The sequence below is a fragment of the Cicer arietinum genome, chromosome 4 (assembly GCF_000331145.2).
Source record: "Cicer arietinum cultivar CDC Frontier isolate Library 1 chromosome 4, Cicar.CDCFrontier_v2.0, whole genome shotgun sequence".
NCBI lineage: Eukaryota > Viridiplantae > Streptophyta > Magnoliopsida > Fabales > Fabaceae > Cicer > Cicer arietinum.
The window spans coordinates 59,381,050-59,397,332 of NC_021163.2; the positions used below are offsets into that span (position 1 = coordinate 59,381,050).

General features: G+C 30.6%; 1 protein-coding gene across 1 annotated transcript; it reads right to left on the bottom strand.

Annotated features, from left to right (window-relative positions):
* Window positions 1–10,097: 10,097 nt before the first annotated feature.
* On the bottom strand, window positions 10,098–13,057 carry LOC101494166 (probable RNA 3'-terminal phosphate cyclase-like protein). The gene is made up of 6 exons (XM_004498547.4): window positions 12,638–13,057; window positions 12,407–12,559; window positions 11,811–11,989; window positions 11,564–11,739; window positions 11,211–11,427; window positions 10,098–10,585 (listed from the first exon to the last, which is right to left on the bottom strand). Exons 1-6 carry the CDS (start codon window positions 12,849–12,851, stop codon window positions 10,376–10,378), a joined length of 1,149 nt encoding a protein of 382 aa, XP_004498604.1. The 5' UTR covers window positions 12,852–13,057; the 3' UTR covers window positions 10,098–10,375.
* Window positions 13,058–16,283: the final 3,226 nt, after the last annotated feature.

Consider the following 16,283-nt stretch of genomic DNA (forward strand, 5'->3'; position numbering starts at 1 on the left):
CTTGGCACTTTGAGTTCTATTTTGTTCTTCATCGCGAAGCTTTATTTATAGGCTTCAAGATAGCTTATGACAACTCATTTAACCGTTGGAAATAGGTCAACTGTCATAGGTCAACTGTCATGAGTTAGTGAATGGATAAGATCAACCATATAGCATAATTGTTCATGTTGAAACTAGGAATGTTCTTAAGATCCAAGAACGTTCTTCGAATTGGTTTGGGATGAGCTGACTTGTACTTGTGATCCTGCCAATTGTCTGTAATGATAACTTGCTTTAAGTCATGTGTGCAGGTTTGTCTAAAGGTACAAACAACAGAGTCGTTTACAACCTGATAATTGTACTTTCTTTTGCTTGACTTGGAGAATGATCTTGCTTTATGCATTTTATGAAGCAAGATTTTGAGCCTTCGAATTATGGAATGATTCTAGCTTAGATTGATCCTTGTTTATTCTTGATGAAGATATGGAATGAATAAAGCTTCATGGATCTAATCCTTTAAATTGGAATTTGATCCTTCTTGTTTATGGCAGATGTGGAGAATGTTCTTCGTTTTCAAGAAATCTGTCAAGAGCTTTCTTCGTTTTGCTGATTTTGCTTTCTTGATTTTAATAAGATCTATTTTGTAATACTTTGTTCCTATCCTGTTTTAATTCACTTAAAAACACATGTTAAATACCAAAATACTTAGAATCATAATTAGAAGTCTTAATTAATTATCATCAAAATATTTAATATGAGATTTTGTCTCAACAATCTTCCCTTTTTTGATGATGACAAACCATGTTAATTCATATTTTAATTGTGATTCTAATAATAATTCAAAGAGTTTTTTTAGTATAAGCTCCCCCTAAATATGTACTTATCATTTGAACCAAATAATAATTTTTCATTGATATAACATAAGGATCTTGATCAGTACAAGGTGGTTTAAAAAAAAAGTTGTCATACAAAAAATAACTTCAGATTATACTTAAAATCTAAATAACTAATAATAATAATAATAATAATAATAATAATAATAATAATAATAATAATAATAATAATAATAATAATAATAATAATAATAATAATAATAACTCTCACACTCTAAGAAAAAAACACTCAGAAAATATTTTTAATCTTACCAAGTGTTGAAGTAACAATGTCAATTATAAGGAATGAGAGTTTGAATTATAATTGCCTCTTTTTAAAAAATCCTATTTAAAAACTAAACAATTTAACTCAAGATTGATCTTGGTTATAAAAACGAAGAACGTTCTTGGCTAGTGGAAAAACAACAATATCAATTTATTAATATAAAAACTGAATGTAAGACAAACAATAAATAGAGATTGAGATAGAGAGATCACACAAGCATATATTATGGTTCACCCAACACGAGTTATGTCCAGTCCTCACGAATGTGAGATTTTCCACTAAGTGATTAAAGCAAGAATGTTTTTGGTTTTCAGCGATCAGTCTTGATCTTTTACACAGTCTCTACCTTTCTACCTAGAAAGGATTTCCACAGGTTACCTAACACGATTTCAGAAAGGATTTTACAAACTACCTTTTAAATCATAAAAGGATTTTTACACACTACTCAAGTTATGTTAACAATAGAGCCTTGAGTTACAAAGTAATGATTTTGAGAATGTTAGAATATGGGTATTGCTCAACTCTTGTTTGAGAAATATATTCTATTTTTAGAACTCAGTTATCACTGATAAAAAACACTCAGAGAATCGAACTTCAACTTTAGAATAGTTTGGCAAGCTTGAGTATGATTGTATGATTGATATTTTTGCTTGGCACTTTGAGTTCTATTTTGTTCTTCATCGCGAAGCTTTATTTATAGGCTTCAAGATAGCTTATGACAACTCATTTAACCGTTGGAAATAGGTCAACTGTCATAGGTCAACTGTCATGAGTTAGTGAATGGATAAGATCAACCATATAGCATAATTGTTCATGTTGAAACTAGGAATGTTCTTAAGATCCAAGAACGTTCTTCGAATTGGTTTGGGATGAGCTGACTTGTACTTGTGATCCTGCCAATTGTCTGTAATGATAACTTGCTTTAAGTCATGTGTGCAGGTTTGTCTAAAGGTACAAACAACAGAGTCGTTTACAACCTGATAATTGTACTTTCTTTTGCTTGACTTGGAGAATGATCTTGCTTTATGCATTTTATGAAGCAAGATTTTGAGCCTTCGAATTATGGAATGATTCTAGCTTAGATTGATCCTTGTTTATTCTTGATGAAGATATGGAATGAATAAAGCTTCATGGATCTAATCCTTTAAATTGGAATTTGATCCTTCTTGTTTATGGCAGATGTGGAGAATGTTCTTCGTTTTCAAGAAATCTGTCAAGAGCTTTCTTCGTTTTGCTGATTTTGCTTTCTTGATTTTAATAAGATCTATTTTGTAATACTTGGTACCTATCTTGTTTTAATACACTTAAAAACACATGTTAAATACCAAAATACTTAGAATCATAATTAGAAGTCTTAATTAATTATCATCAAAATATTTAATATGAGATTTTGTCTCAACAATCTTCCCTTTTTTGATGATGACAAACCATGTTAATTCATATTTTAATTGTGATTCTAATAATAATTCAAAGAGTTTTTTTAGTATAAGCTCCCCCTAAATATGTACTTATCATTTGAACCAAATAATAATTTTTCATTGATATAACATAAGGATCTTGATCAGTACAAGGTGGTTTAAAAAAAAAGTTGTCATACAAAAAATAACTTCAGATTATACTTAAAATCTAAATAACTTCTTCCCCTTTATCATGGCAAAAAGGAATAAGAGAGTGAAGCTAAAGTTAAATCAGAAAGACAAGGAAGGTGAATACCCTTCAAATGATGGAGACCAGGATGGCTGAGGTATGTCTGGAAACGTTGGAGGAGGATTAGGCATGGGAGGTTCGAGTCCGAGCTTGGGAGCAAGCTGAGTAGTCATCCAGTCATGCAGGATTGCTTGCTCCTTGTCCTGATGAGCTTGCCTAGCTATGATTGTTTGAAAGGCGGCAATTTTTTTGGGAATTTCCTTATATGTTATTGTTGTTTCCCTTTCCATTTTGGTCCTTTTAGAGGGATGCTGTTAATCTTCAGTAGGAGTATTTTGAGATGGAGTAGCAGTGGTACAAAAAGTGGATAGAGTGGCAAATGAAGTATTGATGTGAGGAATAGAGTTTGGAGCAGAATGATGGAGCACAAACGTGTCATCTATGTCCGAATCTGGAAAAACCAAATATTGGCTTATTTCAAAGATGGATGAAGTTGTGAATTTTTGTGGTGACAAAAAGCTGGTGACATTTGAGAATTATGCTGAATTGGAAGTGGAGGACATAGATTGCCTTGAGATAAAAGATTTGTTAAAGTTGGAATTATAGAAACTATAGGAGTAACTTGATTTAGGTCAGTATTGAAAGGCTGTGGAATAGTGACATTCAGAGAACGTTCTTCAGCAGGTTGGTGAGGGGAAGAACGTTGTTGAGGTGAGGATTGCTTAGTATTGATAGCAGAGCTGCGTGCAATCCTTTTCCTCTTAGTGGTAGAAGGGTTGAAAGTAGATTTTGGAGAGGGTGGGATGGTGGGATGTTGTTTCATATGAGATATGTTTTTTGATGAGAATTTGGAAATCTTTATGTTGGATGTTTCAGTCAACAAGAGAATTTGAAAATGCCTGAATTTTTTTGAGAAAACCATACCGTATGGAACATTATTTTCTCTTTTAATTCTTGTGGATTGCGGCAATCATGTACTGGATTATCAGGTATGGCAGATTCAACTTCTTGCAACTAAGAAGATGATAAATGACTAGTGCGTCATTATCAGAGACAAATTCATGGCTTCCGCAGTGGGGTAAAATGGAGTGTTGACTTATACTGTTAAAATTTTTGGGAAGTGGTTTCAGATCAACTCAGAGAAATTTGACAGACCCATCAATAAACAGTTCTTGAAACACTTTTTCTCTAGTAGTGTTCAAGGATGTGTACCAGTTTTTTCCAAAAACTGTTAGTCCTTCATATGGTAGTTTAAGAATCTCATCCAGAATTAAAAGATCTAGACGAATTTCAATACCTTTTAGAGTGGAGACAATAAGGGATTTATCTACAAAAGCTTCAGCTTTGCAGTAAAATGCTCGAATGACCTCAGGGTAATAACAGTCAGATAGGTCAAAAATAAAAACTCGATCAATGTCGATAGGTTGTTGAGCCCACTTCTTAGTATAGATTTTTTGAATCTTTGAAGGAATCAAGGGTGGAATAAGGATTTCGGAAGAAGGAGGTTTGGTTGAGGATTTAGTGGTTGTTGTTTTGGAAGTTTTTGTTGTGTTTGGATTTGGAGTTTGAAGAGGAGAACATTCTTGAGTTGGCATTTTGGACGAAGAACGTTCTTAAGTTTTCTTTTGTAATTTTTTAGGATTTTTGAGTTTTTTGGAGGCTAAAAACTAAGAGAGTGTTGAAGACGAGTTGTTTTTAAGAATTGTTGGTTTAGATTGAGAAGGTGTGGTTTTGGATGGAAGTACTTCCGAAGCAGATTTTGGGGATTTTGAAATTTCTGGGGATTTTGATTTGGAGGGTTGTGATGCAGGGACAATTTGTGATTTGGGAAGTGTTGTTGGTGGTGAGGGTTCAAAATCATCATCAGAAAGCGTATAAATTGTTGTGTCTATATTTTTGGTCTTTGAGGTACCAATACCGGCTAGAATACACATTGATCTTCTATTGGAAGATGACGTGCTAGAACTAGGGTTGAGGGATTTTCGAAGATGGGGCGGGCATTGACTGTTGGAAGGAAGAAGGCATTGATATAATATGGAGGGAGCACGGTGGAGAGAGGAACAAGTGAAATGGGTTGAGGACATGGTTCTAGAGATTAAGACATGTAATTCGAGAATGTTCTTTATGAGGATGAGTGTGGAGGTGTTGGTCTAGGTGGAGGTGATGGTGAACGGATTGGAGATGATGATGGAGATGACGATGGTGTTGGTGATATGTTGTTTTTGTGTGTTGTGGTTTTGGTACGAGCCATTTTTGAAGAAAAAAATGAGAGTTTGAGTAAGAAGGAAACAAAGAGAGAAGATTTTTTCAGAAAAGGTTGAAGTTGTTGTTTAGTGGAGAAAGATGAACATTTTAAATTTTTTTTGCAGTTGGTTTGTGAGTTAAGGTAGTGCCACGCGTGTGATTAGATGTATTGGGAAGGAGGAAAGTGAAATAGTGTGGCAGGACAAGCATGGGTAGCCGTTACCTTTTATAAAGTAGCAGACGTTTCAGTTAAAAAACTGATTTTGAAAAAAATATCATGATGAAAAATCGAAGATCGTTCTTGAACAAGTAGGCTCAAAATGGAGAACGTTATCCGTTATGACCAGAATGTTCTGGTTTCAATTTTAACGATCTTGAGCAGGATTTTTGATAATTTTTAGGCGTTCTTTGATCGAATTGAAGTTTTCTTCAATAAGAGGCTTTGTAAAAATGTCAGCTAACTGATTCTTTGTATCAACAAAGATTAATTCAATTTCCTTTTTGTTCATAAGATCCCTAATGAAATGATATTTTATTTCAATATGTTTGGATATTGAATGCTGAATAGGATTATTAGATAAATTAATGACATTAGTATTATCACAATATATGAGAATATGAGAATCTTACTGAAAAATCTTCAAGTTGATTTTTGATCCATAAGACTTGAGAGCAACAATTTGTTGTTGAGACATATTCAGCTTCAGTGGTGGATAGGGCAATTGTGTTTTGCTTTCTACATAACCAACTTATCAAAGCTTCTCCTAGGAACTGACATGCACCACGTGTGCTTTTTCTTTCGATCTTATCACTGGCATAATCGGTATCACAATAAGCTGAGAACCTTTGCTATACCAAAGGCCAAGATCAGTAGTACCAACAAGATAGTGAAAAATTCTTTTCACAACAATTAAGTGAGATTCTTTTGGTGAAGATTGAAACCTAGCACATAATCCTACTGCAAAAATAATGTCATGTCTACTTGCAGTTAAATAAAGTAATGAGCCAATCATACTCCTATATTCTTTTTTAGAGATTGATTGTCCATTTTCATCTTTATCTAAGGAGGATGATGGATGTATGAGAGTAGTCATAATCTTGGCTTCAGCCATTTTGTATTTTTTTTAAAGATCTTTGATATATTTTTCTTGACATATGAAAATTCCATTTTTATGTGGTTTCATTTGTAAACCAAGAAAATATCTCAATTCTCCTATCATGCTCATTTCAAATTCACTTTGCATGAGATTTGAAAAATCCTCACACATTCTTTTATTTGTTGATTCAAAAATAATATCATCAACATACACTTGAACAATGAGAATCTTCTTCAAATCTTGACTATATCTTCTTTTCAAGTTGGTCAAAGATTATAAATATGAATCAAATCTTATTTTAGATTTTCATCAATTATAAATTTGAATAAAATCTTATTTTAGATTTTCTTCAATTATAAATTTGAATCAAATCTTATTTTAGATTTTCTTCAATTATAAATTTACATCAAATCTTATTTTAGATTTTCTTCAAATACACGAATCTTCTTTCTTACTCTTTAAAATCAAATATATTGTTCTCATAAAATACTTTTGTTAACATCAAAATTCTAAATGTAAAATCAACTTGGTTCCAATATATGGTACTAGAGGCCACCTTTGATATTAATTTTATCGTAGATTTTGTAAAATTTGTGTTGTTTTTTATGAATGAGTTTTAATCAGTTATATAATTATATATTTATTTCGTTTAGTTAAAAAAAATACAAACGTATGAAGTTTATTTTTTCAAAAAGATAATTTTTATATTTATAAAAAAAAATCAACATTAAACCCCTATTGAATACTTTCTTTATTTTTCAAACGGGAATTTCCTACTATATTAAAAAAAAAATATGATTGATATATATTTAACTAATATGATTTGATTTGTTTTTCTAAATATTTTTGTGAGATTCATAATTTCATGAGACTGTGATCAATTATTTTATCATTATTTTTTTCTGACAAAAACTTACGGTGTTTTGTTTTATAATTTACTTTTTAATATTAAATAACTGTTAAAACCATGTAGTAAAAAATTAAAATTAAGATTGTGGTTTAGGTTAAGTGGTTAATGAGTCATAACTAAAGACAAAATATCTGAAAAAACTCTAGTTTAAAATTTGACTGAAACAAATTTTAGACAAACTTTACTTCTCTCTCAAATAAATCTGAATTACTAAAATATACCATTAAAACAAAACAATATTAATCTATCATTCCAATAAGAACTCGGCCTTTTATTTATTTATTTTCATTTTTATACATCTTATTTGTACAGAGTCGTCCCAAGATCAAAACAAGTGAATTAAAGCTTTATGCCTCATACTTTTGGCATCTAAAGTAGCCTTCCAAATTATTTGTGATATTTATTAACAATTCAGTTAATATGATAATGAATTATCTATAGTTGGCAATTGTGTGCTTTTAAGGAAGAGATGGTTGTGGTAACACTTCTATTTTTGCTTTCCCGTTTCGCTCATTTCTTAAATTACTTTTAAAAATTGGTTTAGCTACATTATTTTAAATTATATAGTTTTTCGTATAATGATATAAAACTGTTTATATTTATTAATTATTTAAATATTATTAATTAAATTATAAAAATAAATAATTTTATATGTTAAAATTGAATTTTTTAAAGTTTATTGTAATTTTATGACTATTAAATATTCAATATTATCGTAATATATTATGTCATTTTAAATGTCACATCATTATTTTTTAATTTAAAAAATACGAGAAAAATACAACAACTATTGAGTTTTAAGAATAAGGAGACCAAATTAATTAGTTAATGAAAATAAAAAAAAATAAAATTACAATTAAATTTATTTATTGTTTTCATTAAAAAAGTCTATATTTTTAATTAAATTAATGTTTTAAAATTTATTTAAGACTTCCATGAATGTCGAGTGACTCCAACCAAAGCGTTTAAAAAGATAATCACATATTATTGTACTAGTCACTTGAGTTATAATAACGCTTGCAACGTTTTTAGCCGAGTAAATAGCTAATTTGATTCCTGACTTTGATAAGTTGTATCAATCTAATCCCTCACTTCGTCAAAATTCTAAAATAGTGTTTAACTTTTTTTAATGTTAATCAAGTTAGTCCCTCCATCAAAAAATTTCACTAAAAGTTTTACAAACCGATGAAGTGGCACGCCCTAACATAAGCAAATCTTAGACATGTTTTTTATATTTTTATTTTCGAAAGTTACCACGTGTTCTCAACAATATTAGAAATTAAATTGACATATTTTAACTTAGTTATATAGCTAGTCAACAAAAAGGAATTGAATAATTTTACTCAATACATGATTTATTACGTCTTAAATGATTAATATAGTTTTTTCCTTCATAGATTAAGTAAATTGAGAGTCACCATCCGTCCTATTTATATAGTTTTTCGCAAATATAGTTCTTTTTTTAAAAAAGGAACAAAGGTGGAAGAATACATCAACAAGAAATAAAACTAGAGAAGAAGACTTTGACCTTGATGATCGAGACAAATGCGAAAATAGAGCAAGAAGATGACAGTTTGATTATGTGATTTTTTTAATATGTCAATTTGGTATCTAACGTCGAGAACATTGACATCATTAAAAAAAATAAAAAATATCAAAAAATCCTTAAAATTTGTTGGAGTTAACGTGCCACCTCATTAGTTTTTAATATTGTTAGTAAAAAATTTTGACTGATTGACGTTGAAAGAAATTAATTACTATTTTAGAATTTTAACAAAATAAATGACCAAATTAAATTGAATATGTATTCGTTTTTAGGGATAATTCTACTATTCTATCTATTCTTTGTTATCAAATAACATTTTTTTTTATCAAATAATCTATCTATTCTTTTGTCATCAAATAACCTATCTTTTCCTCAATTATTTCTATATCACAATGGTGAGTGGTGACTACTCCAATCTCAGGGCTTGTCTCTAAAGGTACTTTTGTTGTAGTTTGATAGAATTAAGTATAGATATTAAATTGTGAACCTTATCTAAATTTAGATATTTTTGTTGTAGTGAGATAGAATTAAGTATAGATATTAAAATTTGAACCTTATCTAATAGAGAATATTGCTGTCAACTTGGCACCATCCCTATATATTCTTTTGTTTTCTTGTCTTTCACTATTAATTTCCGGTATATGACCTAAAAATGATAGTTAATACTTTTTCTTCTCAAAAAACATAAGCTTAGCCCAAAGATACTGATGCCCTCTCACTTTTGTTTTTAGTGACGAAGGAAAGAAATAACAGCTCCTCCATTTAAAATGAATGAACCGATTTATATTTTAAAATGTGGAATTTTATTTATTTTTATCCAAAACTCGTGTGATATAATGAAAGATTTGAGATTAATTTGCATCAATTAGCTCAGTTTATAGTTACACATCTATTGAGATATTCATAAAATTTAATTAGACACCTGTATAAAACTATATATATATATTAAACTCTATCTTTTTTATTTGATCAAAATATTTAAATAATTCTTGAGAACAACGGCTGAGAGATTTAAAAAGAACTTGTTCATCTTCCCATCAACATTGTGTTTTTGTTGTGATTAATTAAGAATTTGTTTCCCTTGCAACAGTTTGTTATTCAATTAAAGGCTTCAATTCAACAAGTAATTAAAGATTATGCAGAACTTCAATTTAACGACAGAGGCTAGACAATGGAATCAAAGTCTAAATGATATTAATGAGTTATTAAAAAATGTAGCCAATTTAATTTGCTCTTATATTAAAAAAGCACCATGCATTCAACTTTTACAGCTTCCAATTGGAAAACCCATCCAAGGAAACTGTCAAATGCATAGAAAATAAATAGAACAAAAGAAGCATTAAGGGTTTATTATAATTGCTCCCCTTGACATCACCTGTAATTGGTGATAAACATTAGTTGCAATATAAATTGCACAAAACAGATTGATAGGTTGACTTATCTATTTGGATAAATAGTTTAATAAACCGCTTCATCTTATAAGTGCTTATTGATACATTATTTCTACAATAAAAGATAAAATAAAGTCAAATTATTTTCATATAACATATAAGTTGTTTTCATAAACTACAAAGAGTTTAACTAAACAAATTTAAAACAGCTTATAAACATGCCATAAGTTGTTTCTATAACTTCTCCCAAATAAGTTGTTTCTATATCTTCTCCTAAATAGTTTTGCAAGTGTTTTTGCTAGTAAATAAACTCAAATAAATCAATCAAAATGTTGAAATAATGCACAAAATATATATCAATGACAAAATTGGCGTACAAACTTAATTCTAGACTACACCATCTTTACGAGACCTTTCGAGAAAGGTTCTTCATGCCACACCCAATACATTTTAGTATAACTGACTGTGTATCCGGATCTGGTTTGATAACAAACTTCAGATCAAGAAAATCCTTTATGCTCCTAAGAGTTTCAATCCCATGTCGAGAAAGTTTTCCAACGCGAACCTTAGAAACATCTTGAGGACATAGAGCACAAAGAAGAAATAGCAAACCCTGTAGAAACCAGAAATGTTTAAAAAATAAAAGATTAGATATCTCCATTGTGGAAAATAGAAACAAATTCCATCATGTGCACAACCCTTCAAACAGAGAAGAGACAAAATAAAATTGCAGTACAGCAACAAGGAATAGCATTTGTGCCTACCAACTCCAACATTTGTCCGGGAATGACAAGACAAGAGTCTTGTAATTGTTTAAATCAGTGTCTATAAGGGTTCGATTGTGGTGTTTTTGTACTGCATTTTGGGACAATGGTGAAAAGTCTAGGATTATTATGCGAGTTCAAATTTGTCTGAGTTATTTTGGGACGCTTCCTAGTTCCTAGAGGGGGGTGTATTTCGGCGGAACTTTTCCGTTTCTTCCTATCTATCATTATGCAATGCCTTCTTCTCTCATTGTAAGGAGTCTAATTATCTATAATCCATTATTTTATACTTTCATTGTCTAGCACCGGCATCTATTGTAACAGCCCAATCCTTACTGTTATAGGCACTGTTAATCACGACCTTCTCTACTAAAAGTACAGAGAATTTCCCTCCATATTTCTACTAGTTCGATACCAGTATCTATCATTAGGTAAAGAAAGATTAAAGTGGGCTGAAATTATTAACTTGCTAACCTGATATGTTGAGTCAACCACTCCAGATTGAGCTATCTCTCCTAGTAAAACTTTAGCCATCCCCTCACCAATATCTTCCGGAGGCATCAGATCCTTTTTCACATCATCTGCAAGGCCAGCAGAATCTTCATCCCTGGCATGAGAAGCAGCAGTATCGACAGAGATGTAGCAACCAGAAGTAGTCTCTGCAACTAGCGAAATTCCATATCCAGGAGAGCTGTGCCAACAAATGACCAATTAAATAAAAAGGAATTATGGCTTTATGCAATATGATTTTTTTAATTTCTACCAAATATACATTCAAATATTTAAGTGAAATATTCCAAAATATCTACCAAAGGAAAGGAATTTACTTTCCAGCCGGTGGACCTGATCGGTGATCAGTAAAAATGTGCACATCGGAAACTAGTGGATTGATGATTCCACGTGCAGCTCTAATCATGCTATTTTCAAACTGAGAAGATACTTTGGTTGAAAACGTAACTCCTCTAATCTTCTTAACAAAACCCTCATCGATCCAATTAACAGCCTGCTAGGAACAATATATAAGATACCAAAAATAAATTGAAATGAAGCATAAAAAAAAGTTGAGAAACCTACCGTTAGAGTTTGAACAACAGGAAGCGACAAAACAATTTCGCCACCACCATTAGGAGGTAGTCCACGGCTCTCTATTTTAAGACCCAAGGCTTCAGAGTCGACTCCAAAGCGCTTTAATATGGGAAATGCAGCAGACTTGATGGTATCAACTGATGGATCTTTAGAATCATTTGTAATTCCTGATAACAATTTATTCAACAGTTTCAAAGTTCAATCAACATCATTCATAAGGATACCATATTTAATAAATGGCCCTTATGTTCTAGTTTGGAAGCTTCTATATACTTTTGGTGGAACAAGAAATTTAATCAAAAAAGAGTAGTATAACTATCGATACAACTAGATAACAGAGTCTCAAACATACAAGTCCCTAACATGTGATATGAAGCACTGACACACACACCTAACGACACATAACACCAACATTAAACACACAAACGTGTGTTACATGATATATTTAGAAAATGGAAAGCGATTGAAGGTAAAGTTGGTGTCAGTGTCAGTGTTGGACACAAGACACACCTTTAATATTCAGAATCATAGACAATAACAGCAAAAAATAATGATAAAAAGAAAAGGAAACAAAAGTGAAGAACCTTTGAGCCTAACGGTGAGGGGTTCCTTGGCAAACAAACACAAGACAATGAGCGGCTCAAGATAATAACCAATGGATCTAGAAACATGACAATCATGTGGATGATGTTGTCTACCACCCATAATAGTTCCTGGTTTGTACTTCAATTTGGTACCTACCAAAACGCGACAGAATTTTAATTTCATTTCAACCACAACTAAAAAAACTAAATAAATAAATAAAAAGCAATTACCAGTTTCGTTGATTTTGACCTTGAAGTCATCACAAACAGATTCGAATAATCGGAGAAGTGAAATCTCGTAGTTGCGAAGACCAGGCCAAGTCTCATCGGTACGTATGTCTTCAATGATAATGGGAGTGGAGGTAAGAGTCGCGAGAAGCAATCTTTGTCTGAAGTTTTTGCTTCCCTTCAGTGTCTTGTAACCCGTGTCGTCTTTATTCCCCATTGTGCCGCCTCAAACTCAAAAATAAACAACCCTGTTTCAAGGTCTACAGGGAAACGGGTTCAGTGGGGTTATAGAATACTATAAACTCTGAGAATGAATACGCAGAAACTCAGTGGGAGAGTGAATACTGGAAAAAGGTTTTAGAATACTAGCTCAACAGAGTTGCAAAAAAGGAGAAAAGAGAGAACTTCGAAAAACCCTATATTTGATATTTGCGGGTCGAAAAACCCTATATTTGATATTTGCGGGTCGAAAAACCCGATATTATTGTAAATAAAAACCCAAACAGAAAATAAGAAAAAATATCATAAACCCTAATTTAAACAACGAAAATTACCGTATCTAAAAATTATCGATAGACGGTAAAAGAATATATCTGATATTTTGTTTGATAGAGCTAACAAATTGAAGACCGAAATATGTATTTGTGAAGGGAACAATGAATGCCCAAAGTTTGTTGGGTGGTGCGAAAAGAAAATGACAAAAAAACCTAGAGCAGTAGTATCTGGTATATCAATATTGAACAAATAATAATATTATTGATTGGTGCCTGATTCTGATTTTACTGTTCACATGTGTTTATTAATACACCACATTCAATTTTGTTTATTACATTTTCTAACACATTTTTTATTATTAAATCTTAAATGGTATTTAAAAAAAGAAAAATAAATGATATTTCAAAAATAAGTTCTACCGTGGATGGCTCGCAAACTCGTGATTATTAGAGACAGACGAATATGTTTATTTTATTTTAAATTTTTATAATTTTATTGTATTTTTATTAATCCTAATTTATAATAGTGAATTGAATGTTTTAATAAAAAAAAAACTGTTGGCTACCTATTGACAAAATATACTTAAAAAATAGCAAAACACAATTCAAATTCATTTTTATATTTTTCGGCACATTAAAAAAAAATCTGCCTTAGCATCCTTAGGTTGCATCATCCATTAGTAAAGTTATCCAATCAGAGGATGCTAAGACACTCATTTTAACGGTAAAATTTTATTCAACTTTTGATATTTGTAAAATTTTAGTTTTTTTTTCAAATATCTTTTTTTTTTATATAAATTATTTATCAATATATTCTCTTTTCAAATCTATTTATAAATTTTTGGGTTGGAACTACCTCTGGACTGGAACACCTGTGTGATACTACTTCTAGACTATTATTTTGTCTTTGTCTTTGTTGCTTGTTTTAGTTTAATATGATCTCTTATTTAATATTAAACATCAAATTTTAATTCTTGAAAAAAAAAATAATTAAATATTTATTAAAAGTGGTTATTGTTATCATGATAGATTAAGGTTCACTAATGATTTTTGACAGGAGTAGGAATAGGTGGCATTTTTTAGTTTTGAATGTAATAAGAACAGCTAAGAACCTAGGAAAAAAATATATGTACATATAAATATAAGAATATCTAAAAATATTAATTTCGATAAAAGAATACATAACTATTATATAAATTATTTTTATATTTTTTGATTGAAATAATTATTTACTATAAAATAAAACTTAATAGATATTTATTTTAATTCATGTATCTAAAATCTATTTTAATTATAATTATTGTAATTTGTCATATATACTTGAGTCTAATTAAAATTATATTTTCGGAACGAAGTAAAAATATAGATTTACTTGACCAATAGGTGACATATTCATAATCTTAACCATTGAATTTATTTAGTATTGAATTCAAGATTCACATTCGTTTCTTACGGTGACAAATAATGTTTGGGTACATGTTAACCATCACCTAACTATCAAAACAACTAGATAGTAGACTCCATATCATACAAGACTAATATTATAAAAGTAATAATGAAATAAATAGAAGAATAATAACATGTGATATTAAGCACGGACACATACACCTAACGACACATAACCTCAACATTAAACACATAAATGTGTGTAACATAATATATTCAAAAAGTGGAAGTAATTAATGATAATCACATGGATTGGTGTTATGTCAAGTGTTCGACACTAGACACATTTTTAATTAGAACAACATTTTGATGTGTACACTGTGGTTTGACATAGTTGTTCGACTAAAGAAAATCGAGGATTTGTGGGCAATGGAGAAATTAGGGACTTCTTGACGGTAATGATTGTTTGCTCAATGTGTTGGTGTCATACTTAGTGTTTCAGTTTGGTATCTAATGGATGTTTCGTACCAAGTGGACGTATATGAGGCTATATGACATAGTTTTGGATGACTGTACTTCGTTGATATGATTAAAGTAATAGGAAAATAAGGGAAACTTAGTGGACCTTGAGGAGTTTGTTAGACCGTTTGAGCCTCAGGATAACCTTAAGTGCAAGTCGTAGGGAGCATTATTACAGTTAGGTTAAGATGGTATAAGCCATCATCATGGTCGTTGGCTACCTATTGACAAATTGAGGAACTAATTATCCCCAATCTCTTGTTGATAGTAAACAAAATCATGTTGAAAGGAACGGACGAGTCTTATCAGCTATGGTAGTGTGTAGAGTTACTAAGCACCCTATGAAAAGGGGTAGTCAACACTTTCTTCGAGTAGGCCTAGTGAAAGAAGTTGATCATGTATGTTGAGTTTGAGTGCAAACCTAGTGTGGGTTATTACTCTTACTTTAATTTTCGATGACGAAACTTTTTTTTGTAGGGTAGTAATGTAAGATCCGTAATTTATTTATAACAAGAATTAGGGCTTACTGTCTAATTATATCTTTTGTTGTTTATTAAGTTGTTTGTTTACCGTTCTTATTGTATGTGGTTTGTAAAATATTTGTAAGTGTCTAACATGCAAACTAATCTATGAAAAAATTATTCGGATGTTTCATTGATGTTGAACGACTATGTGAATGTCTTGACATTGTTGAAATTTCAAAAATAATTTTCTACTGAGTTTTTTGAAAACGGACAAGATATACCTGATGTTTAAATTTTGACAAACTCCGAATGACACCAAAATTTAATCGGTTATTTTATATATCGACTATAATGAGAATTTGATCTCATTATATTTTTCTAAGCTAAGGAGCAAAAATGTTATCGGATAAAAATTTATTCGCAAAATTTTGTAAAGCTTTAATTTGTAGATTTAATATAAAAAATTTAAGTTACCTATAAATTTATTCGTGAGCAAAATGTGGCTCGTTTAAGAACGAACTCAGAGATTGAACAAGATGATGTGACTTAAAGACAAAATATCTAAATATTTTTGTAGGATATTAATATTTTATTGAGTGATTAATGAAAATATCTAGATATTTTCTTACTATGTAGTAAGACTTTGTAAGGACAAAAAAGAGCCACTTCGCTATCCATTTTTGTATGTTGACTAAAATCATTTGTGTAAGAATGATTAGATGAGAAGTGATGGGTTGGTAAAATATTTTCAGAGACCTAGTTAAAATTATTCGTATGAGAACAATT

Coding starts and splice junctions, on each gene's coding strand:
- LOC101494166 (XM_004498547.4), bottom strand. CDS start 12,851: ATGGGGAATAAAGACGACACGGGTTACAAGACACTGAAGGGAAGCAAA. Junction 12,560..12,637: donor GGTCAAAATCAACGAAACTG/GTAATTGCTTTT, acceptor GCGTTTTGGTAG/GTACCAAATTGAAGTACAAA. Junction 11,740..11,810: donor CTGTTGTTCAAACTCTAACG/GTAGGTTTCTCA, acceptor TGTTCCTAGCAG/GCTGTTAATTGGATCGATGA.